Genomic DNA, 20,563 nt, shown 5'->3' with positions numbered 1-20,563 from the left:
ATTATGCCTTAAACACGGTGTAATTACTTCAAGAATGTGTATATAACGTGTATATAATGAGTATACATAAATGAGTTTGTTTAAATTTTTTTATTATAAACTTTTTTGAAAATACATGTTTAAAACATATACATATATCTTGCGAAACTTTAGCTGACACGTTTATAATATGATATTATTTCCTAGGATGTAATTAATGATGATTTATTATGTATTCAAATTGGTTTTTGTAATGTTTGTTTTGTTACAACTTGTAATAAATATTGTTTTTCTTGTTCGTCATTTGTAAGTATTTTATTATATTCTTCCATAAGTTTTACTCCCCATTTTGCTGTGTCATTAACTACTTTTATATTTATAGCAGTATCCTTAGCTTTTTTATCTGTATCCCCCAGTATAGTGGATCTACCTCCAGAAATTGAGATGATATACCAAACCGACCAAAAAAATTAATTGTATTTCTTGTTACAAAATCGTGTAGTTCTTTTTCTATGAATTTATTGATTTCACTTGACCTCAAGTGTAACCTCTTTAACTTTTCTGTTTTCTTGGCGCAGTTGTCTATGCTTTTGATTTTTTCCACAATCTTTTTCTTCATGGGTCAAGAGACGTCATCATCGAACAATGCCCATGCAATACATTCTTCAGGCAGGTACCATAGGTGGTTACAAAACTTTTTTATTGCGAATTTAGATATTTTTTTATTAACATTTCAGTATTTATAAATTTTTTTAATAAAAGATAAGTCTTGAAGAGGTGCTCTATGGGGATTGGTACAGTTAAACCAAAGCTTAACATAGAATTGTATAATAAACGCGCATATACTTGCTATCGAATTCTCTTCATACTCCGTTAGTTTAAACTGTTCACGAAAAAAAGAGATTTCTAAGCAATACAATGCCTTAGACATCCACCGAGCATGATGAGTGGGCCCTGGTGCTCGAAACTTTATGCCATCACTTGCTCCTAGACATATAGACGTTAATTTCAATAATTCCCTATAGTCATCTCTTACTATTTTCTTTTTTAACTCTTCCATAGAGACATTTAGAATAGTATCTTTGCTATCGCTTAAAAGTAATTTCAATTCGTTATTTTGTAGCAAATCTTTAAAACTATTTTTTCGATGATTTTCCAATTTTCTTGAAATCGCCGAAATAACTACTAGTATTTACTGAAAAATAACTCTGAACAAAACTACATAAATATGATGACGACAAGTTAGATACAAAAGTTTTCGCTCAAGTTTTTTTTTCTAATACCGTTGCAGCTCCTTTTATACCGCCTGTGTTAAAACAAAAGGCCACAATATCACCCTTCAGATCCCATTCAAATAACAGTTCATACAACGTATCAGCTATTTCCAAGCCTGTTGCAGCATATATTTTTGGAGCTCCTATTAACTGTTCGCCATTCCTGTAAGTAACAACAACTGGAAGTCGTTCCAACTTTTCACAACCTGTTATTTCTGGAAGTAGTTTCCCTTCCCAATGCAAAGTGCCGCAATTTATCTATTTAAAAAAACCTACTATTCAAAATTTGTTCATTCAAGAGCAGTATATATAGTTTTAATGAGATAACGCCAAAGAATTTTTTTTAGTTGTTTGCAATTTGAAAATATATATTTTCATTTCTTTATACTTTTTTTTAAATTTCTTTCGACATGCTTGTTGCAAGAACAAGTTGCAGTGCAGGCTTAAATTTGTTGTGGTATCACGCATTTCGAAAGAAAATTTATAAAAAAAATATATGTGTATACTTTTCTAAATAAATAAACTCGAAGTTTGGCTTCAAGGGATATATGTATTTGTGTATAAAAAAGTTTATTTGCGCGTTTTTTTACCCGAATACCACGATTCACTGACCAACACATTTGCACAGGCACAATATATATTTTGCCCTATAACTCTGTTATTGATCGACTGATTTTGAAGATTGTGGCCATTTTAGAAAAGTAAGAAAATATAGATTACGGTATGGAAAAGCTGTACATTTTTGTAGGGTTTAGAAATATGGAAGCCTGAAGGACGAAATTGTAAAAATTCGTAATTTTTCAGGATTTCAAGCCCTTTGCGCCACCTCTAAATCTTTTTTGATTGGCCTAAAACTTTGTATATATTCGTTTTTGAGCTATTCGCATATTTTTAGGGTGTGAGATCAAGATTCCAAACACTTTTTTTTCCCTCCATACAACGAAGGCCAACCCAAATGTAAAGTCAAACACGGGTTTTTAACAAATTTTACACATAAACCAATTTTCCACAGTATGACTAGTGAAGTTGTCTCTTAGTTTTAAAACCTTTGTCAAAGAGGATAAATTATGATAAAAGCCACCAGTTGCTACGATTGGTGAGTAACTCGCTGGAAATCAAACAATTTATGCCGAATTTCTGAATTGTCTCGCATTTATCCATGTAGCGTAGGCACCTTGTACAACTGTGATTTTTGGAAAGAGAATTAATTTATTAAATACAGTCGGAAAAATAAACAAAAATACCTCACGAAAATGTATAGAACACATTTTATGCACATCTCGCCCAAAAAAAACCAGCGACTACCTCTTAGAAAACATCGAGCAAATGGCTGCGAGTAACGAGTGACGTCTCTTATCATAATTTATCCTCTTTGCCTTTGTTACGCATGTGACATATGTGGTTACGCGCTTTCATATGTGTTGCCATGTGTTCTTTTTTCTTTATTGATTTAAGGTATACCTACGAACAATATTCATATTTATCGGGTGGATAAAGCTTATATCGTTGCATATTCTCTCTAAAATTATCTTTCTGCTGAAAACTCAGAAAAATATTTTATAATTAAAAAGTACCAAGCCATCATGATATGATATATGTAAATAATACTGATTTAAACCTTACACAATTTGCTGGCAAATATAATACTCAAATGGAGGAACATGGTACATAACGTAACTTTTCTTGTTTCCATATTAGTTTTAATTTTTTTCTTTTGAACGAATTTGCTTCAGTCGTGAAATTCTGTTGAACTCTTTACAAGTAATTTGTCCATTGTTTCTCGACGACTGTTACTTATTCTATTTAATTTTCGTCCCAAAGGGTTGCATAACTCTTGAATGCTTCAGCTAAATTTATGAATTGTTATTGATCTAAACAGCTGTTTTGTCTATTAGTTCACTTAGTGAATCTGTTTCCTGTTAAAAAGTAGGAAAAGTGTCTCAAAATGCAATTGTAAAAATAGTATTTATCACGGTTCGGGATGTTTTGAGCTGGTTCGAAATATATGACGACCCCGAAATTTTTATAAAGCTTGTGTGGCTCCCTGCTGCTTTCGTCCGAGGATGTCAGGCGGTCCACACTTAAGCGTTCCTCCGCTACCTTCTTGCAGCAACGCTCCTCAGCAGGCCACATCAACTGCCCGCTGTTGATCGAGCCAAATGGCGCCCCAGCTCACACGGGCGCTTAAGTCCATCAGTACAATCTTCATAGCATATATAGAAGCAAAGCACGCACTAACAGAGCCGTATTAAATCCTCAAATCTCTTGCTGGCAGTACTTGGGGAAAAGACAAAGAAACGCTCATTACCACTTACTAAGCAACTGGCCAGCAGATTGCATGCTACGCGCCCCCTATATGGTCGCCAAGCCTAAAAACTACTCACTGGAAGAAGCTACAGGCCTGCCAAGATTCTGCTCTCAGAACCGCCACGGGTTGTCTTCTTTTGTCCCCAGAACACCACCTACATAATGAGGCGAGAATACTCCCCATCAGGGAGAGAAATGAGATGCTAACCAAACAGTTCCTGTTGAATACCCAGAAACCTGGGCATCCCACCAGACATCTGATTGAAGAGTCAACACCGCGCAGGGGCTTAAGGAGTCATCTCGGTAAGCATTATAAGGAAATAGGGCACCTGAGAACTCAGCCGTATGAAGCCCTCACTAGGGTAGGCACCTTGTCGTTGGTGTGAGGGCTTAGCTGAACTCCATAGCGCCCGACTATGAGGCGGAGCTGTTTAGGACTGACATCTACGCCGTTTCGCCTCATAGGAGGGCGGCGGGATGTCGGTGACCAAGAACTGCCAACCCCCTAATCCAGGGTGTTATGCGGGCCGTGCCTATTGGACGATTTGCAGCCAGGGGATAAATTCGGTTGTATTCGAACGGAGCCTTCCCGATACCGGGCCATCTCGGGAAGTAGTTATGGCCTTACCGCAGTAAGGGGCGCTGCTGTGGCGGACGGTTCTTTCCCCGTATATAATACTGGACCGCTGAGCCCGCCTTGTCGGGCAGGTGGTCGTACGACCAAGATGAACAACTCATTACCTGAATGTAATAAGGAGGATGTAAAGAGGAGGACTGAGTCGCAATCCAAGGACGACAAATACGAATTAAGCGATGCGTCGGACTCGGGGAGCGAGAGTAGTGCTGATTCAATGAACTCCGTGTTGGAGAAGCACACAAATGAAAACGGAGTAGAAGAGTGGAGAAGGGTACGGAGCAGAGGAAGTAAAAGAGCTCTCTCGCAGTACCGTGCAGCACTAAGAATTGTACAACGCTTGGGAGCAGTGGTCGACCCAACAGAAGTGGAGATCGAGCGCTTGGAATGGGCCCATGAAGCGGTAGAAGTAGGTCGAAGGCAGTTCAAAAGGTTTGCTGCGAGAAACCCTCGGTTCTGCAACCGGTACGAGGAGGAAGAAGCGTCGAATGGCAGAATGAAGAGGCAACGTTCGGCAGAAGGCGACAAGCCTGCTTTCAAGAGGCAGAAAGGACCCAGTCCTAGAGCCGCGAGGCAGGGCAGTCGCATAGACAAGACAAGTAGGCCCAAAGCTGTAAGACAGATAGGTTCCAATAGCGAGGTAGCAACTACCTCGAAAGCTGCCAGTCAGAGGGAAGTTCCAACTACGGAAGTAGGAGATAAGCCAAAGGGAGATAACGCTAAGACTCCGGCTTTCTCGGAGGCGCTAAAGGGAGTTAACGCGAAGACTCTGGTGTTCTCGGAGGTTCCAAAGGGAGATAACACTAAGACTCCTGCTTTTCCCGAGAAGATGAGTGATGTGGCAAAGCAGTCACTGACTGTGGCGCTGATTGATCGTAGCAGTCCGTTCGGACAAATGACTACTGAAAGGTGGAGATCTGTGGAAAGGGAGCTTATTAGCTTAATGCTTAAGATGATGCGGGAACAACCAAGTAAGCCCCTTCCAACCTTCGATTCGGGGGGATGGTATAATGGTGTGAAGATGATAGCGTGCGACAACATCGCGAGCTTGCGGTGGCTGGAGGAAGTCGTTCCAAACCTCCAAAGGCAAGGCACGAATGCGCGGTTTGAGGTGGTGGATAAAGCGCAAATCCCCACGGTACCAAAAGTTAAGGTATGGATACCATGCGTGATGAAGTCGGAGGATACACTGCGACTTCTGCAGAATCAGAATCCGAACATACCGACACAGGATTGGAAGGTACTTACTGTATCTCGGCCTACCGAGGATGGTCAGTTCTACATCTTCCAAATAAACAAGCAGGCGGATATTTTGTACACGCAGCTTGGCAAAATGTCCTTTGGCACTGGCAAAATTTACATGCGACTCAGGAAAAGAAGTCCCGAGGATAAAAATCCTAACACGCTGGAAGTGGGCGAAGTCGAAAAGGACCTCAGAAGCCTAAGGGAAAAAAGACAGGTGGAGGTCCCCGACGTCACCACGAACGTGCTAGAAGAGGACCAACCGCTAAATGGTGCTGTGACTCGCACAGAGGAACACACGGCACAACATTCACGAGGGGCTGAAGGGGGCCTCGAATACTCTAAACCAAAAGGGCAAGAGGAGGACGACGACGTCAAGACGAAGGTGCTGGAGGGGGACAAACAGCCCAATGGTGCACCGAGTCCTACAGATAAACCTCCAACACAGTAAAGTGGCGTCGAGCGAACTCCTCCTAACCCTTGAGGAGGGTTCGTTTGACGTGGCGCTGATCCAGGAGCCGTGGCTCTCATCGGGAGGAAAGGTTTCTGGACTTAGCGCGCGCGGGTTTGGCGTTTACTACGCACAAACGGAAGGACGGGTGCGAGCTGTAGTAATGGTAAGGAAACAGCTGCATTCATATATGCTGCCTAATTACACCACCGAGGATCTCGTAGCGGTGGCCGTTGAGCAAAAGAATAAGCAGGCATTTATCCTGGCGTCCTGCTACATGGCCCATGCTGCGGAGGTTCCACCGATGGAGTGCAAAAGGCTAGTACAGGAGGAAGGGCGCAAAGGGCGGTTGGTCATAGGCGCAGATGCAAATGCGCACCACAATGCGTGGGGAGGAGCAGATACGAACGAGAGAGGCGAATCTCTATTTTGTTACATCCTGCAAACCAATTTGCAGATAGCCAACAGGGGAAATGTTCCTACATACATTGGTCCAACATCCAGCAATGTTCTGGATATTACATTGAGCTCCGAGCGTGATATATCAAGGTATGATTGGATGGTTCTCGATAGACCATCCTTCTCCGACCATGCGTATATAAGCTTCAGCATCCCACTAAAGAGGGTAGAGAAGGGAGGAACCTTTAGAAACCCTAGGGCAACGAATTGGACTAAATTCCAGAAACATGTAGAAACGAAACTGGGACAACCCAAAGAGGTTGCTAATGTAGAGGAACTGGAGGAGTCGAATGAATTCCTAACAAGGACGCTTATGACTGCGTATAACAAAGCTTGCCCTCTAAGAAGATTCAGAGGAAAAGCAAAGCCGCCATGGTGGAGCAATGAGCTGAGTCTTCTAAGAAGACAGGTAAAAGAAATGTCTAAACTCGCAAAGACCGCGGAAAGCGAAGCGTGTCGGGACGAGTACAGGGATCTACTGAGGATCTACAAGCGTGAAATTACCAGGGCGAAGAGAAACTCATGGAAAAGTTTCTGTACGGACATAGAGTGCTCCAGTGAAACAGCACGGTTGAAAAAACTCCTAGCAAAGGGAAACATAGTCCAGGGACTAATAAAGAAAGAGAACGGGGAATGGTCATGTGATAGTGAGGAATCCCTTGAGGTGCTTCTCGATACACATTTCCCATCGGGAGACGGTTTAGAAGAACCAGCAGACATCACTCACACTTCGATCACGGAGCTAGTGGTGCCGGGCTTGGTGACCGATACCAAGATCGAGTGGGCAGTGAAGACGTTTTCTAAGTTTAAATCGCCGGGCGCAGATGGTATATTCCCGGCCATGCTACAAGTCTCAAGTAGGGCGGTCGTGGAATGGCTTAAAATAATATTCGATGGGTGCATAAGACTGAATCATGTACCGCACTCTTGGAGAACTGCTCGTGTAGCTTTTCTACCAAAGGCGGGGAAGATCGGTCACGTGTATCCCAAAGACTATAGACCCATTAGCTTAACATCATTTCTGCTCAAAACCTTTGAGAGGCTGATAGATGTGTACATAAAGTCCAACGTGGATGAAAAGCTGCTCTCCACAACACAGCATGCGTACACCAAAGGCAAGTCGGTAGACACCGCATTGCATAGGGTGGTAATAAGCATAGAGAAATCCCTGGAATATAAGGAGTATGCTCTAGGAGTCTTCTTGGACATTGCCGGGGCTTTCAATAATGTTGCAAAATGGGCGATTATGGATGGTCTTAATTACATTAAAGTACATCCTGCCTTAATCAGATGGATCGGCTGCATGTTAAATTGCAGAAAGATTACATCACAATGGGGATTGTACGAGGCCACGAAATCAGTGGACAGGGGCACGCTGCAGGGAGGGGTGCTATCACCTCTGCTATCACACTGGTCATCAACCAACTGCTCAGGCAATTCGATGAGGGACCCGTAAAACTTACGGCTTACGCAGATGACGTTGCAATTGTCATAAGTGGAAAATGCCTTCCAACGATTAGTTCTTTGATGGATCGGGCGCTTCGGGATATTCATACCTGGGCATCTAATGTCGGGCTGAAAGTCAATGCGGAGAAGACGGATATGGTCTTGTTTACAAAGAGGTACAAGGTCCCAAATTGGACCAGGCCTAAGTTAGGAGCGGTGACCTTACAGGAGAAACCTTGCACAAAATATCTAGGAATCATCCTAGACAGTAAGCTGTCATGGAAGCTCAACTTGGAGGAGAGGGTCAAGAAGGCCTCAACGGCACTCTATGCATGTAAAAGAATGCTGGGGTGTACCTGGGGCCTATAGCCCTCTCTTTCTCATTGGGTTTTTACAGCGATTGTAAGCCCTATTCTATACTATGGAGTTCTTGTTTGGTGGAAAGCCACACAAAAAACAACATACCTCAAAAAATTAGAGGGGGTATGCAGACTATCGATGATTTGCATTGCGGGAGCCCTGAAAACAACCCAGACGGCTCCACTGTATGCCATTCTGCACATTCCACCTGTAGACCTGGTAGCAAAGAACAAAGCGTTAACGACCGCAACCAGGCTCGATGCTTCGGGGCAGCTTGAGCGCCGACCATATGGCCATAGTAGTATAGCGTCCTCAGTCACAAGACGAACAGACTACATGATTCCCTACCTGCACTTTGAGGGAGATCTTAAGGCCACAATAGAGGTGGACGGTTGGCGCAAGGGTGCGCAAATGGCGGACGAGGCGATACATGTGTACACCGATGGTTCCAAAATAGTGGAAGGAGTAGGGTCTGCGGTATACTGCGCTGATCCGGAATTAAGCAGATCCTACAGGCTGCCGGATTACTGTAGCGTTTTCCAAGCGGAAATATTAGCCGTAACCAAAGCAGTAGAAACCCTGGAAGAGAATAGCTTAAGCTGCAACCGTGTTAACTTTTATATTGACAGTCAAGCAGCAATTAAGGCAATAATCTCGCATAGCACAGCATCTAAATGCGTGTTAGAGTGTAAGCAGTCTCTGGAGAGAATCGGGACAGGGAGAAGCATACATCTATATTGGGTCCCAGGGCATATGGGAATAGATGGGAATGAAAAAGCGGACGAATTAGCTAAAAAGGGCGCATCCCTTGAAGCTTGCTCCGTAGACGTCCCAATTAGATTGGGCGAGATTAAGCGAATGCGAGAGGTGCACATGATCGACCAAGCAGAAAAGGCGTGGGTTCAAGCGCGGGGCTGTAAAGTGTCGAAGATTATGTGTAGGTCTTACAACCTTAGACTAACACAGTTGCTTCTATCATTAAAAAGAGAGGACTGTAGACTCATGACGGGTATTCTGACTGGACACTGCCTTCTGGCGTCGCATGCCTTTAAATTAGGCTTGGTCAGTGATAGCAGGTGTAGGAAGTGCGGGTTGGAGGAGGAAACGATCGAGCACGTTCTGTGCTCGTGCCCTGCACTTGCCAGGCTAACAATCCAGCTATTAGGAGTGATACAGGTGTCAGATCCAGAAGCAGCAAGTGGCTTAAGTCCTAGGAAGCTTCTAGTATTTGCCAAGAGGACGGAGTTATTTTATAACATAGGTCCTGGTTTTTGATAGGGTTTTTCAGTTTGGTCGTTAAAACAAACTTCTGGTAACACTACGGACTCAATCAGTCTATGTGAGGTCCTCATGGACCGGCCAGTTCAACTTACCTACCAGCCGTATGAAGCCAAAAAACACAAGCAGGTCCTCAGCGAACTCCACAAACAGCCGTCGAATGGTGAATCCAGTACTCAAAGAAGCGTGCCCAAACCTAGCGGATGAGGAACGCATACTCCCCAGGGAAACGCGTGTCACTCTAGCTCAACTTCGATCTGGATACTGTAACAGGTTAAACTCTTACCTATCCATAATCGACCCCGACATACTATGTATGCCTCGCTTGCAATGTGTCCCCACATGGCACCAACCATCTTTTAATTGTAATGTGGAACCAACGCCTCTAACACCTCTCTCATTATGACCCACCCCTGTTGAAACTGCAAGTTTCATTGGACTCCCGTTAGAGAATATTTGTGATCAGTCGCGCCTATTGGATGGGGCGAAGCACTGCTACAACAACAACAACAACAACGCACTGTCTTAAGATGGAGTCATAAATTCCTGGACCACCACACAACATGCTCCGTATGCCAGCTAGCAATATTTATAATCGCGACATTAGTCCAATGCAGTTTATGCCTTGGCCGTGGCAGCGATCAGTTTTTATTAAAAGCTGGCTGGGAAGATTACAAATCTTTCGCTGCTCTTCTTATTCCGGGTGATGTCCGACAAGGCGACCACGCGTTCTGCTATGTCATCACTTCGGCTTTGACACTCTTCATCCCGGCCGGTAGATTAACTGAAATCATACTATACTTTCTGGCTGAAGCTGCATCCCTAGCAAGAGAACGTGACCTTGCGAGACATCTTGACTTTGGGAATCGCAACTTTGACATTATGCGGCTTGTAAATAGCCACAAGTGTGCCAAATGGAAAGAACATTCAAGGAACTGCTACCTCTCAGCGTGTTTTTGATAAGCGTCTTAAAATTTCAAAATCACAATTCATCAACAATATGTCAGTGTTTAAGGTTACATTTTCTGCTGCGCTTTGAACCATTTATATAACGAAAGTGTTAAGATTATTATTTTTTCCCCCCTTTGTGGCATTACGTCGGTGCTGTCCCATGAAAATTGATTGCTAGATTTCCCCTTACGTAGGATTTTCTGAGTAAATACCTCTATCTGTGGGCCCTCTATGGAGAACTTTTTATCCTAGGTATATCAATTCCTTTGAGCTGAGGGTAGGTAGGCAACTGAAAAGTAAAGTCCTCTCTCCAAAAATCCAAAAATCATGCTCTATAAGTAACTTATCGTACCCAACCTACTATATGCACACAAAATAAAATAATTAAAAAAATGTTTAAGTTAAACGGTTTTATTGAAAACAATATGGGACGTTGGTAAGACAATTAAATAAAAGCGCTGGGCGCGTGAAATTTCTAAAAATGTGAGGTGTAGCATAACCTGAGTAAGGTTCATTTGGTCTTACTTATGACTATCAATAGAAATTTAAACTACCTTGGTGTGACCAATTGGCGCCAGTTGGCAGAGCAAGAAGCGACTGGCGCCCCTTGTTGGACGGCCAAACCCGTTTAAACGGTTAAGCGCCAGGATAGTGACTAAAGTCTGTACTTCAAAATGATTTTGGGTCAAAATTCTGGCAAAAACTAAAAAAAATTCTGCGCGAATTAATAATTTCGAATCAAAATTCTGTATTCCAAAATTCTGGATGGACATAATGACGAAGGGTCATAATCCTGGAAAGTAAAATTCTGGTTTCCAAATAATTTTAGACAAAAAATTCTGGTTGTTTTTATTGTTGAAAATAAGGCACTCATATTCTGATTTTTAAGAATCAAATGTGTAATTCAAAAACAATTTACTTTATAGGTAATATATGTATGTATGTAGAAATGAAGTTTATATGTACAGAAAACCTTCAACACGGCCATGTATCGAGAAAAGTTGTCGCATTATAGAAGGCACCACGTCGAAAATTTCACCCATAATCCAAAAGTCGCTTTTATCAAGTAATTCTATTGATGATTTAGTGCCGCATATTATTATTAATTCATTTTGAACGTGTTTTTCAGATAAAATGAAATGTTCGTTTTCCGTAACATACAAACTGAATGGTATATCTATTTCTTCTAGCGATCTCGTCTCATGAAGGATTGACGTTGACCTTCTGATTCTGTTTATTTTTCTTTTTTGAGCTGCGGTTCTTGGTAAGTAATCCTGGCTCTGGGTGGGTGTTTCAACAACAGATTTCTGGATTATTTGGCATGTATTTAATAAACTTTTTTTCGCTAGCTTTTTCACCAAATTATTTGGTTTTACTACGTTAAGGCTATCGGCAAAAGGTTCATGTGAGTGACATTTAGAATGCTTAATGATATGATGCAGGTTTTCAGTAAATTTTGTGATAACGCGGGAACGACATTTATATTGTACTCTTTTGGAGCAGGCCCAATTAAATGATTTTTTTTTTTTGGACCGCTCAAGATAATAACGAAATCCGTCAACACATACCATTTCCTTTCCTTTATTTGATTTAACTAGAGACACGTTTGCCATGTTAGTTTCACTGGGAACACAGAAAAGTTAAATTATTTAATATTTTTAACCTTCAAGTAATCACGCTGATCAGATACTATCAATGGAAAAGCAAACTCTCTAAGCAAAGCATTCCCATATGCTATAAACGAAAAATAAAAACAAAGTACTCACAGTTATGTTTTTATGTTTCTATTCTTATTTACTCTTATCGTAGGTCTGGTGATTTTTGCAAAGCTTACAATAACATGATATATATATAAATGAACGAATGTAAATTAACGACAACACTCAAGTATTTATTAATGGTACACTAAACTGCAAATTAGTTTCATATTCTGATATGACAAGGCGAAATACATATATTTTGTGAATGTTTGTTTAATGGTGTGTTCAGTTTATACTTATATTTAAGAATTCATGAGCTCAACACCGGCTTATAATAATTGAATTTCAATTATTATGTTTTCTAAGAGAAACTGAAAAGAATGAAACATTTACTGGCATATTGCTATGGAACCATTTCGAAAACCGCCAACGTAATCATCATCAGGCAATTTTGTAATGTTGTCAAAGGTTTCACCGGGATTCGAACCGTGAATCACATGGTGAAACTGCAGTAGCCTTTAACCACTAGGCCATCCTGCTGGTATTTGTTTTCATGCTTAATTCAGTTTTTCTCATTTCTACACTAACAACACAATTGAGACATTTTGTCTCTATATTAATTTGTGTGCCATGTATATTTGTATATTTTGTTTAGTAATTTATACATATTTTTTTAGTTTGTGGTGAAATACAAATTTATTTTCACTAGAAGTCTCGCCTAAGTTTGTTTTTGTTTTTAAAAATGCTGTATTGAAAAATCGGAAAAGCATATGGATAAAGAAAAAAGTGCGCACTTTTTTTCTTTATCCATACCATATGCTTTTCCGATTTTTCAATACAACATTTTGAAAAACCGAGTTTTGACTGTCCAGAATTTTTTTATACAGAACTAGCAGACCCGGCAGACGTTGTTCTGCCCTAAATTTGGTCTATCTACATACATTTTAATAAGCTTTTTCCGTCTAACTCTGCCCTACCCCTCTACACTTTTTCCTAATCTTTTTATTCACTCCTCCCTCCGTCTTTTTCGCTTCATCTATCTCCATCTTCGTCGCATTCTATCTCTTTCTCAGTCTCCTTCTCTCTTTTCTCTTCTCTCAATTTTTTCTCATTCTTCTTCATCTCTTATTGACAGTCCCAGAGGGTGGTATGTATTTTGTTCCAGTCCCTTTCCGAGTCTCAGTCCCAGCCCACTCCGAGTCTCAGTCTCAGTCCCAGTCCTAGTCCTAATCCCATTCCCAGTCCGTCTATGGTATACTTCCCGGAAAAAAGCATCGTAAATACTAATATAGGCAAATTTATATACGAAATTTCAGGAAAGTCGAATAGGACGTATGTAAATAGGTATGTGGGTATTATTAATTCTTGTCTTTATTTCGGCTTCGCATGCATATTTATCAGTTTTGCCAGGTTGATGCGACTAAATCGAATATCACAATGAACTTTAGTGCTCTCAGCAACAGCTTTCATTTGATATCCATAATACACACACTGAACCAAAAAAATACTAAAAACCACGTAAAGTTAACATTTTTTGTTTACAATTCTCAACTGAAATGAAAAAAGAAAAAATGTTAATTTTATCATTTCGACTCTATCATTTTTACGTGAAATTTATGTGTATGAAACACGTACAATTAACATGACGATCATGTATTATTGATATGATACTCATGTATACTTAACATGATATTTATGTATATGTACATGAAACACGTACAATTAACATGACGATCATGTATTATTGATATGATACTCATGTATAATTAACATGATATTTATATATATGTACATGAAACACGTACAATTAACATGACGATCATATATTATTGATATGATACTCATGTATAATTAACATGATATTTATGTATATGTACATGAAACACGTACAATTAACATGACGATAATGTATTATTGATATGATACTCATGCATAATTAACATAATATTTATGTAATACTCACGTAGAGCAACGTTGAAACAACATTTTAAAAATGTTAATTGGAAATTATACTTACGTGAAAGTAACGTTAAATATACATTAAAAACTGTTGATTTGAAATGAAGATCAGATCAAATTAAAATTATTTTTAGTATATTTATTATTATTTTTCAATTCAATAAAATTTATTTTTTTATAATAAATAGGCACTTGTTTACATATTTTTTTAATGAATAAACAGGAAAAAAAAAATTCTTATTTCTAATGACAGGAGTTCCTTCGTTAATGTAGTACAAATGAATAGGTGGACTTGTAAAAAATTCAACATTTTTTAATTCAATAACATTCTTTTTACAACCAACTTTGTACGATTGATAGTGCTCTAAGAATCCAATAATTTCATGTTTATAGACCAGAAAGTAAGCCTTATTATTGACACTAATAACAATTTCTTTTATTTCATATAGTTCAATGACTTCTTCAGTAGGTTTTGTTAAAAAATAGCCCTTTTTATACGTCGTCCCCTTAAAGTTGACTAATTTGAAGTTTTCCACAATAATGTTAAGCAATCTTTTTCTATCATGCATATCCAACTTTTTCTTCATTATATACAAGCTTAGTAGAGATTGGCCGCTTTTTGAGTTTTTCACCATGTCAGTTACATTCTGCAAGAAAATGAAGTTTAAAGAGTATCCACAGCTTCCAATCAACCCTTACCGTAACTTTCACCGAATTGGAATTGCTAGCTGGTGAGTGGAGAGGCTGATTTTCAAGCCAATTTTGTACATTTGAGTTCATACTAAGAGTCCAAAGAGATTCTTCTGGAAACTAAAACAGAAAATGGTTAATATTAAAACACAATATACTATTTAAAACTTTATAGAAAAATATATTACGTTCTTGTGTTTCCAAAGCCCAATTTTTTCCCTAAGTTCTGCTCTATAACCTATATTTTCGTTGCCTGGGAATGCCAACGCCAAGTCGTCACAGTTTATGTACTTTAACCGGTCATATGTGATTCCATAAGCTTTATTTGGGTCAGTTTAAACATGATTAGTTACAAAAGATTTTTAATATAAATAAGATAAACCATTACCATAAAACTTGTCACGGAGCACCTTGCGTCACAATCTCTGTATTTTCAGAAATTTGCAGAAGTCTTTCTTCTAGAAAGAATTCCTGCCCAGCGTTATTCATTGCCAGCGAAACGTTTTCGCCAAGTAGCAAGCAATTATCACTCATTTACACTTTTATTTAATGTCTTGTTCTTTAATCAATACTCACTTATATATATTTATACTTATACACAACGTACAAAACGATTTAATTCGATTTTCTATAGAACGTTTTTTAATAAATATTCTGTTAAATGTTTTATTAACATGAAAGACTGATTTAACAGTTTTCATATCAATTTGACGTGAAAGCTGTTACTTTGATAATTTTCAATGTTAGATGGTGAAATGTTTTATTAACATGAAAGACTGATTTAACAGTTTTCATATCAATTTGACGTGAAAGCTGTTACTTTGATAATTTTCAATGTTAGATGGTGAAATGTTTTATTAACATGAAAGACTGATTTAACAGTTTTCATATCAATTTGACGTGAAAGCTGTTACTTTGATAATTTTCAATGTTAGATGGTGAAATGTTTTATTAACATGAAAGACTGATTTAACAGTTTTCATATCAATTTGACGTGAAAGCTGTTACTTTGGTGAAATGTTTTATTAACATGAGAAATTGATATGACAATGTAATACATGACAATGTTGATTTAATAGTTATCATATCAATTTGACGTGAAAGCTGTTACTTTGATCATTTTAAATGTTAAATGGTAAAATGTATTATTAACATGAGAAATTGATATGACAATGTAATACATGACAATGTTGATTTAATAGTTATCATATCAATTTAACGTGAAACCTGCTGATTCTATCATTTTCAACGTTAAGATGACATTTTTCGCCGAAATGTGGAATTGATAATGCAGAAATGTTAATTTTACATGAGACTTTTCTTTCGGTGCACACATTCTAGGGGTATCCGGGTCCATGTTTGGGCCTATATCTCGATACCCTAGTCTACTCAGCGGTGTAAAGCTTACTCTGTATTATAGCACTCATCAACAGCTTTCATATGATATCCATATTGTATAAACACATTCTAGGGGTACCCAGGTCCACTTTTTGGGCTATATATCGGGACCCTAGCCTCCCAGTTGTATGAAAATTATCCTGTACTATAGCACTCATCAACAGCTTTCATTTGATATATGTACATATTATATAAACACATTCTAGGGGTACCCGGGTCCACGTTTTGGGCTATATCTCGAGACCCTAGCCTCCCAGTTGTATGAAAATTATCCTGTACTATAGCACTCATCAACAGCTTTCATTTGATATCCATATTGAATAAACATATTCTAGGGGTACCCGGGTCCACGTTTTGGGCCCTAGCCTCCCAGTTGTATGAAAATTATCCTGTACTATAGCACTAATCAACAGCTTTTATTTGATATCCATATTGTATAAACACATTCTAGGGGTACCCGGGTCCACGTTTTGAACTCAAGACCCTAGGTACGCAGCGAAAAAAAGGTAGACGTTGGCCGATTCTCAGACCTACCCAATATGCTCACAAAATTTCATGAGAATCGGTTCAGCCGTTTCGGAGGAGTTAAGCCTCTAACACCGTGACACAAGAATTTTATGTATTAGATTATGAAAAACAGAATATTGAAAACGGAATTTTAACATACAGTATTTTGTAACTCAGAATTTTGAATCAATAATTTTGTCTCATAATCATTTTCTGGCCAACCCTTAAGCGCCATTTAAGTAAGTAAGTATAATGTAATTATGAAAACGAAACGATTTCCGACTAAAACATAACAACTTCGATTTCTTCAAGTTAAGTAACATGGCGGTCACAGAGCATCAGTCAACCAGGCTATTTAGGTTGGCCTGAAGGCATAATCTATCCACTGGCATTTGGATACGTATACAAACTTAACACCATCGGCTTAGAATGATGCAGAATACTAAGGAGATCATAAAGAGTAAACAAAAAGAGTAAGATAGTTCCATTGTGACTTCCTTGTGAAACATCAGGTGGAACAATGACAAACTTTGACGCTTTATTCTTAAAGATCATCTTTTGATTTTTTTGACATAAGCAAGACAATATCCAATTCAAAAAGGTAGATGGAAAGTCCATGAGGTCAAGTCTTAACTTTAGAATTGAGTGTGAAACTTTACCGTAACCTGTGATAATTTTGGAATATATAGCATTAAGGACATTTTATTTGCAGAAATTAAACGAAAGTGCTTGGACATATTCAAGTATTTAGTTATATTTTCTACATTTAATTTTAATATTGATATAAAGATTGAATGCAATTGATGCAATGCAACTCGGCTCTTCCGCTGTTCTTCATTTCATTCCACTTGACTGCCTTCTTTTACTCCCTTCCACTTGATTCGTAACATAACCTCAATTTAAGCTGACAACCTATATAGCAAACAATGTTTTTTTCACTTTTGATTACGATTTTCTACCATAAACTAAAACACTAAATATTATTTTATTATTTTATTATTATAAGGCATTTCTTTTAACTGCTGATAGCGCAACTCCATGTGACCCCTTCATATGTGCGCTTAGGCTCGGGCTTTGTGCATACTGTTTTCCACAAATTTTACATACATATTTTTTTATTAAACTATGAATTTGTTTATGCTGACGCAGATGCTTTTTAGTGGCAAATCCTTTGTGGCAAACATCACAAAAGACGTCACGCGTTTTTAAGTGAACAGACTTGTGGTGCATTTTTAATCTGTGTCCTGTGGAAAAAGCTTTATTACATACTTGACATTTATGGTATTTTTGTTGCTGATGCCGTTGCAGGTGATATTTTAAAGAAGTTGTATCAGTATAACTATTGCCACAAATATGACACACATGCAGTTTAGAACCAGTGTGAGTGTACATGTGCTTTTTTAAATTTGTTGTTGATGCAAAAGTTACACTGCAAAAGTTACAACTGTAGATGTAGTCTTGTGCGTGACGCCGTAAATGTACTGTTAGATTTGAAAGACTTTTAAATCCATGTTCGCAAATGCTACACTTATAAGGTACAGAACCATTATGAGATGCTACATGGATTTTATATTTTCGTGAACCGGTTAACACTTCCTTGCATACCAAACATGCAAATGGAGAAACAAAATTCTTTAAAAAAGCAATATGCTCATAGAGCGGAAATGTGGGTTCATAAGGCACATTTTCTCGATTACACGATACTTGTTCTCTCTTTTCTCTTGAACAAATTTTTCTTATTAGAGAAATTTCTTTTTCTAAAACATCTTTCGTTAAATTTAGCGCTGACATTTTATTAAAATTTTCGAGCAATTTAGTCATTGTTTCACGACGTCTATTACTGAAGGTATATTGTATTTCATTATCGTTCCAAAGGTTTTGATGGCTTTCATATGCTTTAGCTAACTTAATGAAATCGTCATCACATAAAGAGCTATCTTTTCGTAGATTGGATGGTGCTTTGGGCGCTGTAATTATCTGTTAAAATGTAGAAAAAGTATCACAACAAAAAAAAAAAAAATGTATTATCTATAAATTAATAACTTATACGGTTGATGAACAAGTGTGACATGCGGGTCGAAATTCTCATAGCTGTCTTCGCGAATTTAGTTAAAGCGTACTTTTAATAGCCCAAGCATGTTACAAACCTTGCCAATATCAATTATTAATTAATATTAAAATTTTTATTTGAAAACTCAATGAAATCCCACCGATGTTTCGTGTTTACTGTATTACAGTATTGAGACGAATTTTGGGAAATCCTTGATTATTCTTTCGAATCGCTGAACTGTTGGATAAAAAAACTCAAATCTTCAATATAGCAATATGTTATTTATTTACATCACTTCTATGGTAGTAGTACTTCCTGATTAAATTACTCGCGTACTTCAGTTATAGCGTGTTAAAATCAAACTGAATGACTATGGAAATTGGGGGTGGGGAGGGGGGATGGCCTGAAGGTTTAATGTGGCCATATAAATCGTTCCCGAAATGGTCGGGCTAGCTCCGTAATGGTGCTGTGTTACTCGAGCGTACCGGATATGTATCCGGCAAAGGACCATCACATCGATAACACTCCCCAAAGTCATCGGGAGTAACCTTATCGCTACAATAACAACCATTACTTAGACTGTGCTGCATTAATACTCTGTTTGCCTCGTTCACCTATTTCTCTCAGGGTCTAGACTTTTCGCGAACAGCCGTCTCGAATAGTTGTTTATTTATGACTTGTTTCTGTATCTTATAGTTGTTTTGGCTACATGCATGTAAATCTGTAGCGTATGTGAGGTCATATGGGTGTGAAATATTCTCTGCTTGCTTCGCTGTTGTCGTGCAGCATTTATTGACTAGCGGCGTAGTGACGTATGAGGGTGTGTAGAAATCCACGCAAGTGGAGAAAGCTTCTGATCGCCATTCACCTGCGAATTCCCAAAGCGATTCTTTTGCATGCGGTTCCAAAACCTAATTACTTCCAAGCGCTTGCGGCCAAATATTCTCTGGGTAGCCACTGATCATTCGTTTGGTGGTAAGCTTATGTGAGAGGGCGACCATCTGGCTAGGCCACTCTGACATATTCGGTTTAAGGGCTAGCTGGGGGATTTTCATAGGCAGCGAGTGTCTAGCACAAGGTGCGGCTGCCAGCGGGCGTCTGTTTTGGATCAAGCGGCTCGTCACGTCAAACCACACTCCAATGGAAAAAACCAAAAAGCCTCGGATAAGAAGACAACCGCTAACTGATGAAGACATACGCAAAGGTTTAAAGGATTTTAATTTGAGGTCACGCACCTGAAATCTCCGTTGCCTAAATGGAATTGGTGCAGATTCCCGACTTGCTGACGTCCTCGTCAAAGCAAAATCCGACATCACCGCCATCCAATAAATGCGATGGACAAGTCGAGGCAGGGAAAAAGTTGTTAATTATTGTATTATTTACTGGAGCGTAACTTCGGCGTCGGATTCGTGGTGAGAGAGATACTTTGTCGCCAAGTACTGACGTTCACGCCTACCTTTTTAGAATATTATTCATCTGCGCCCCCATGCATCGACAGAGGAGAAATAAGCTTTCTATGAACGTTTAGAACGCACATACGAGCACCGCCAAGGTGGGCAAAGAAGGTCTTTTTGTCTCCACAGTCGGAAATTTCAGCCTACACAATGAAACCTCTCGTAACGACTGCGGCTGATCGACTTCGCCGAAACATGGTCATATCCAGCACGAGGCTCATATATAAAAATATAAATCCAGTTACATGGCTGTACCCCAATCTAAACACATGCAATCAGATCGACCACGTTGTGATGGACGGACGGAATGCCTTCAGTGTTTTAGATGTGCGTACAGTCCGAGGAACAAATATTGATTCGCACCATTATCTCGTCGCAGCCAAAATCTTCGCCCGCCTCTGCGTGGCCAAGGCACAAAAAAAAC

General features: G+C 39.1%; 1 protein-coding gene across 9 annotated transcripts in view; it reads right to left on the bottom strand.

The window, feature by feature from the left end:
* Nucleotides 1-20,563, bottom strand: part of LOC137249764 (reticulocyte-binding protein homolog 1-like) — a 319,862-nt gene that overhangs the window by 190,196 nt on the left and 109,103 nt on the right. The window contains exon 8 of one of the 9 annotated variants that reach the window (XM_067781635.1): nucleotides 17,365-18,612. The exons of the other annotated variants lie outside the window; for them this stretch is intronic. Within the exon in view, the coding sequence (XP_067637736.1) occupies nucleotides 17,635-18,612 (978 nt within the window). The 3' untranslated portion in view covers nucleotides 17,365-17,634. Of the gene's footprint in view, nucleotides 1-17,364; nucleotides 18,613-20,563 lie in introns of those variants that run through there. 9 annotated transcript variants of the gene reach the window in all.

The sequence above is a fragment of the Eurosta solidaginis genome, chromosome 4 (assembly GCF_040869045.1).
Source record: "Eurosta solidaginis isolate ZX-2024a chromosome 4, ASM4086904v1, whole genome shotgun sequence".
NCBI classification, from domain to species: Eukaryota; Metazoa; Arthropoda; class Insecta; order Diptera; family Tephritidae; genus Eurosta; species Eurosta solidaginis.
The sequence above is the reverse complement of the archived record's forward strand: the minus strand, read 5'-3'. Positions and strand labels throughout refer to the sequence as shown.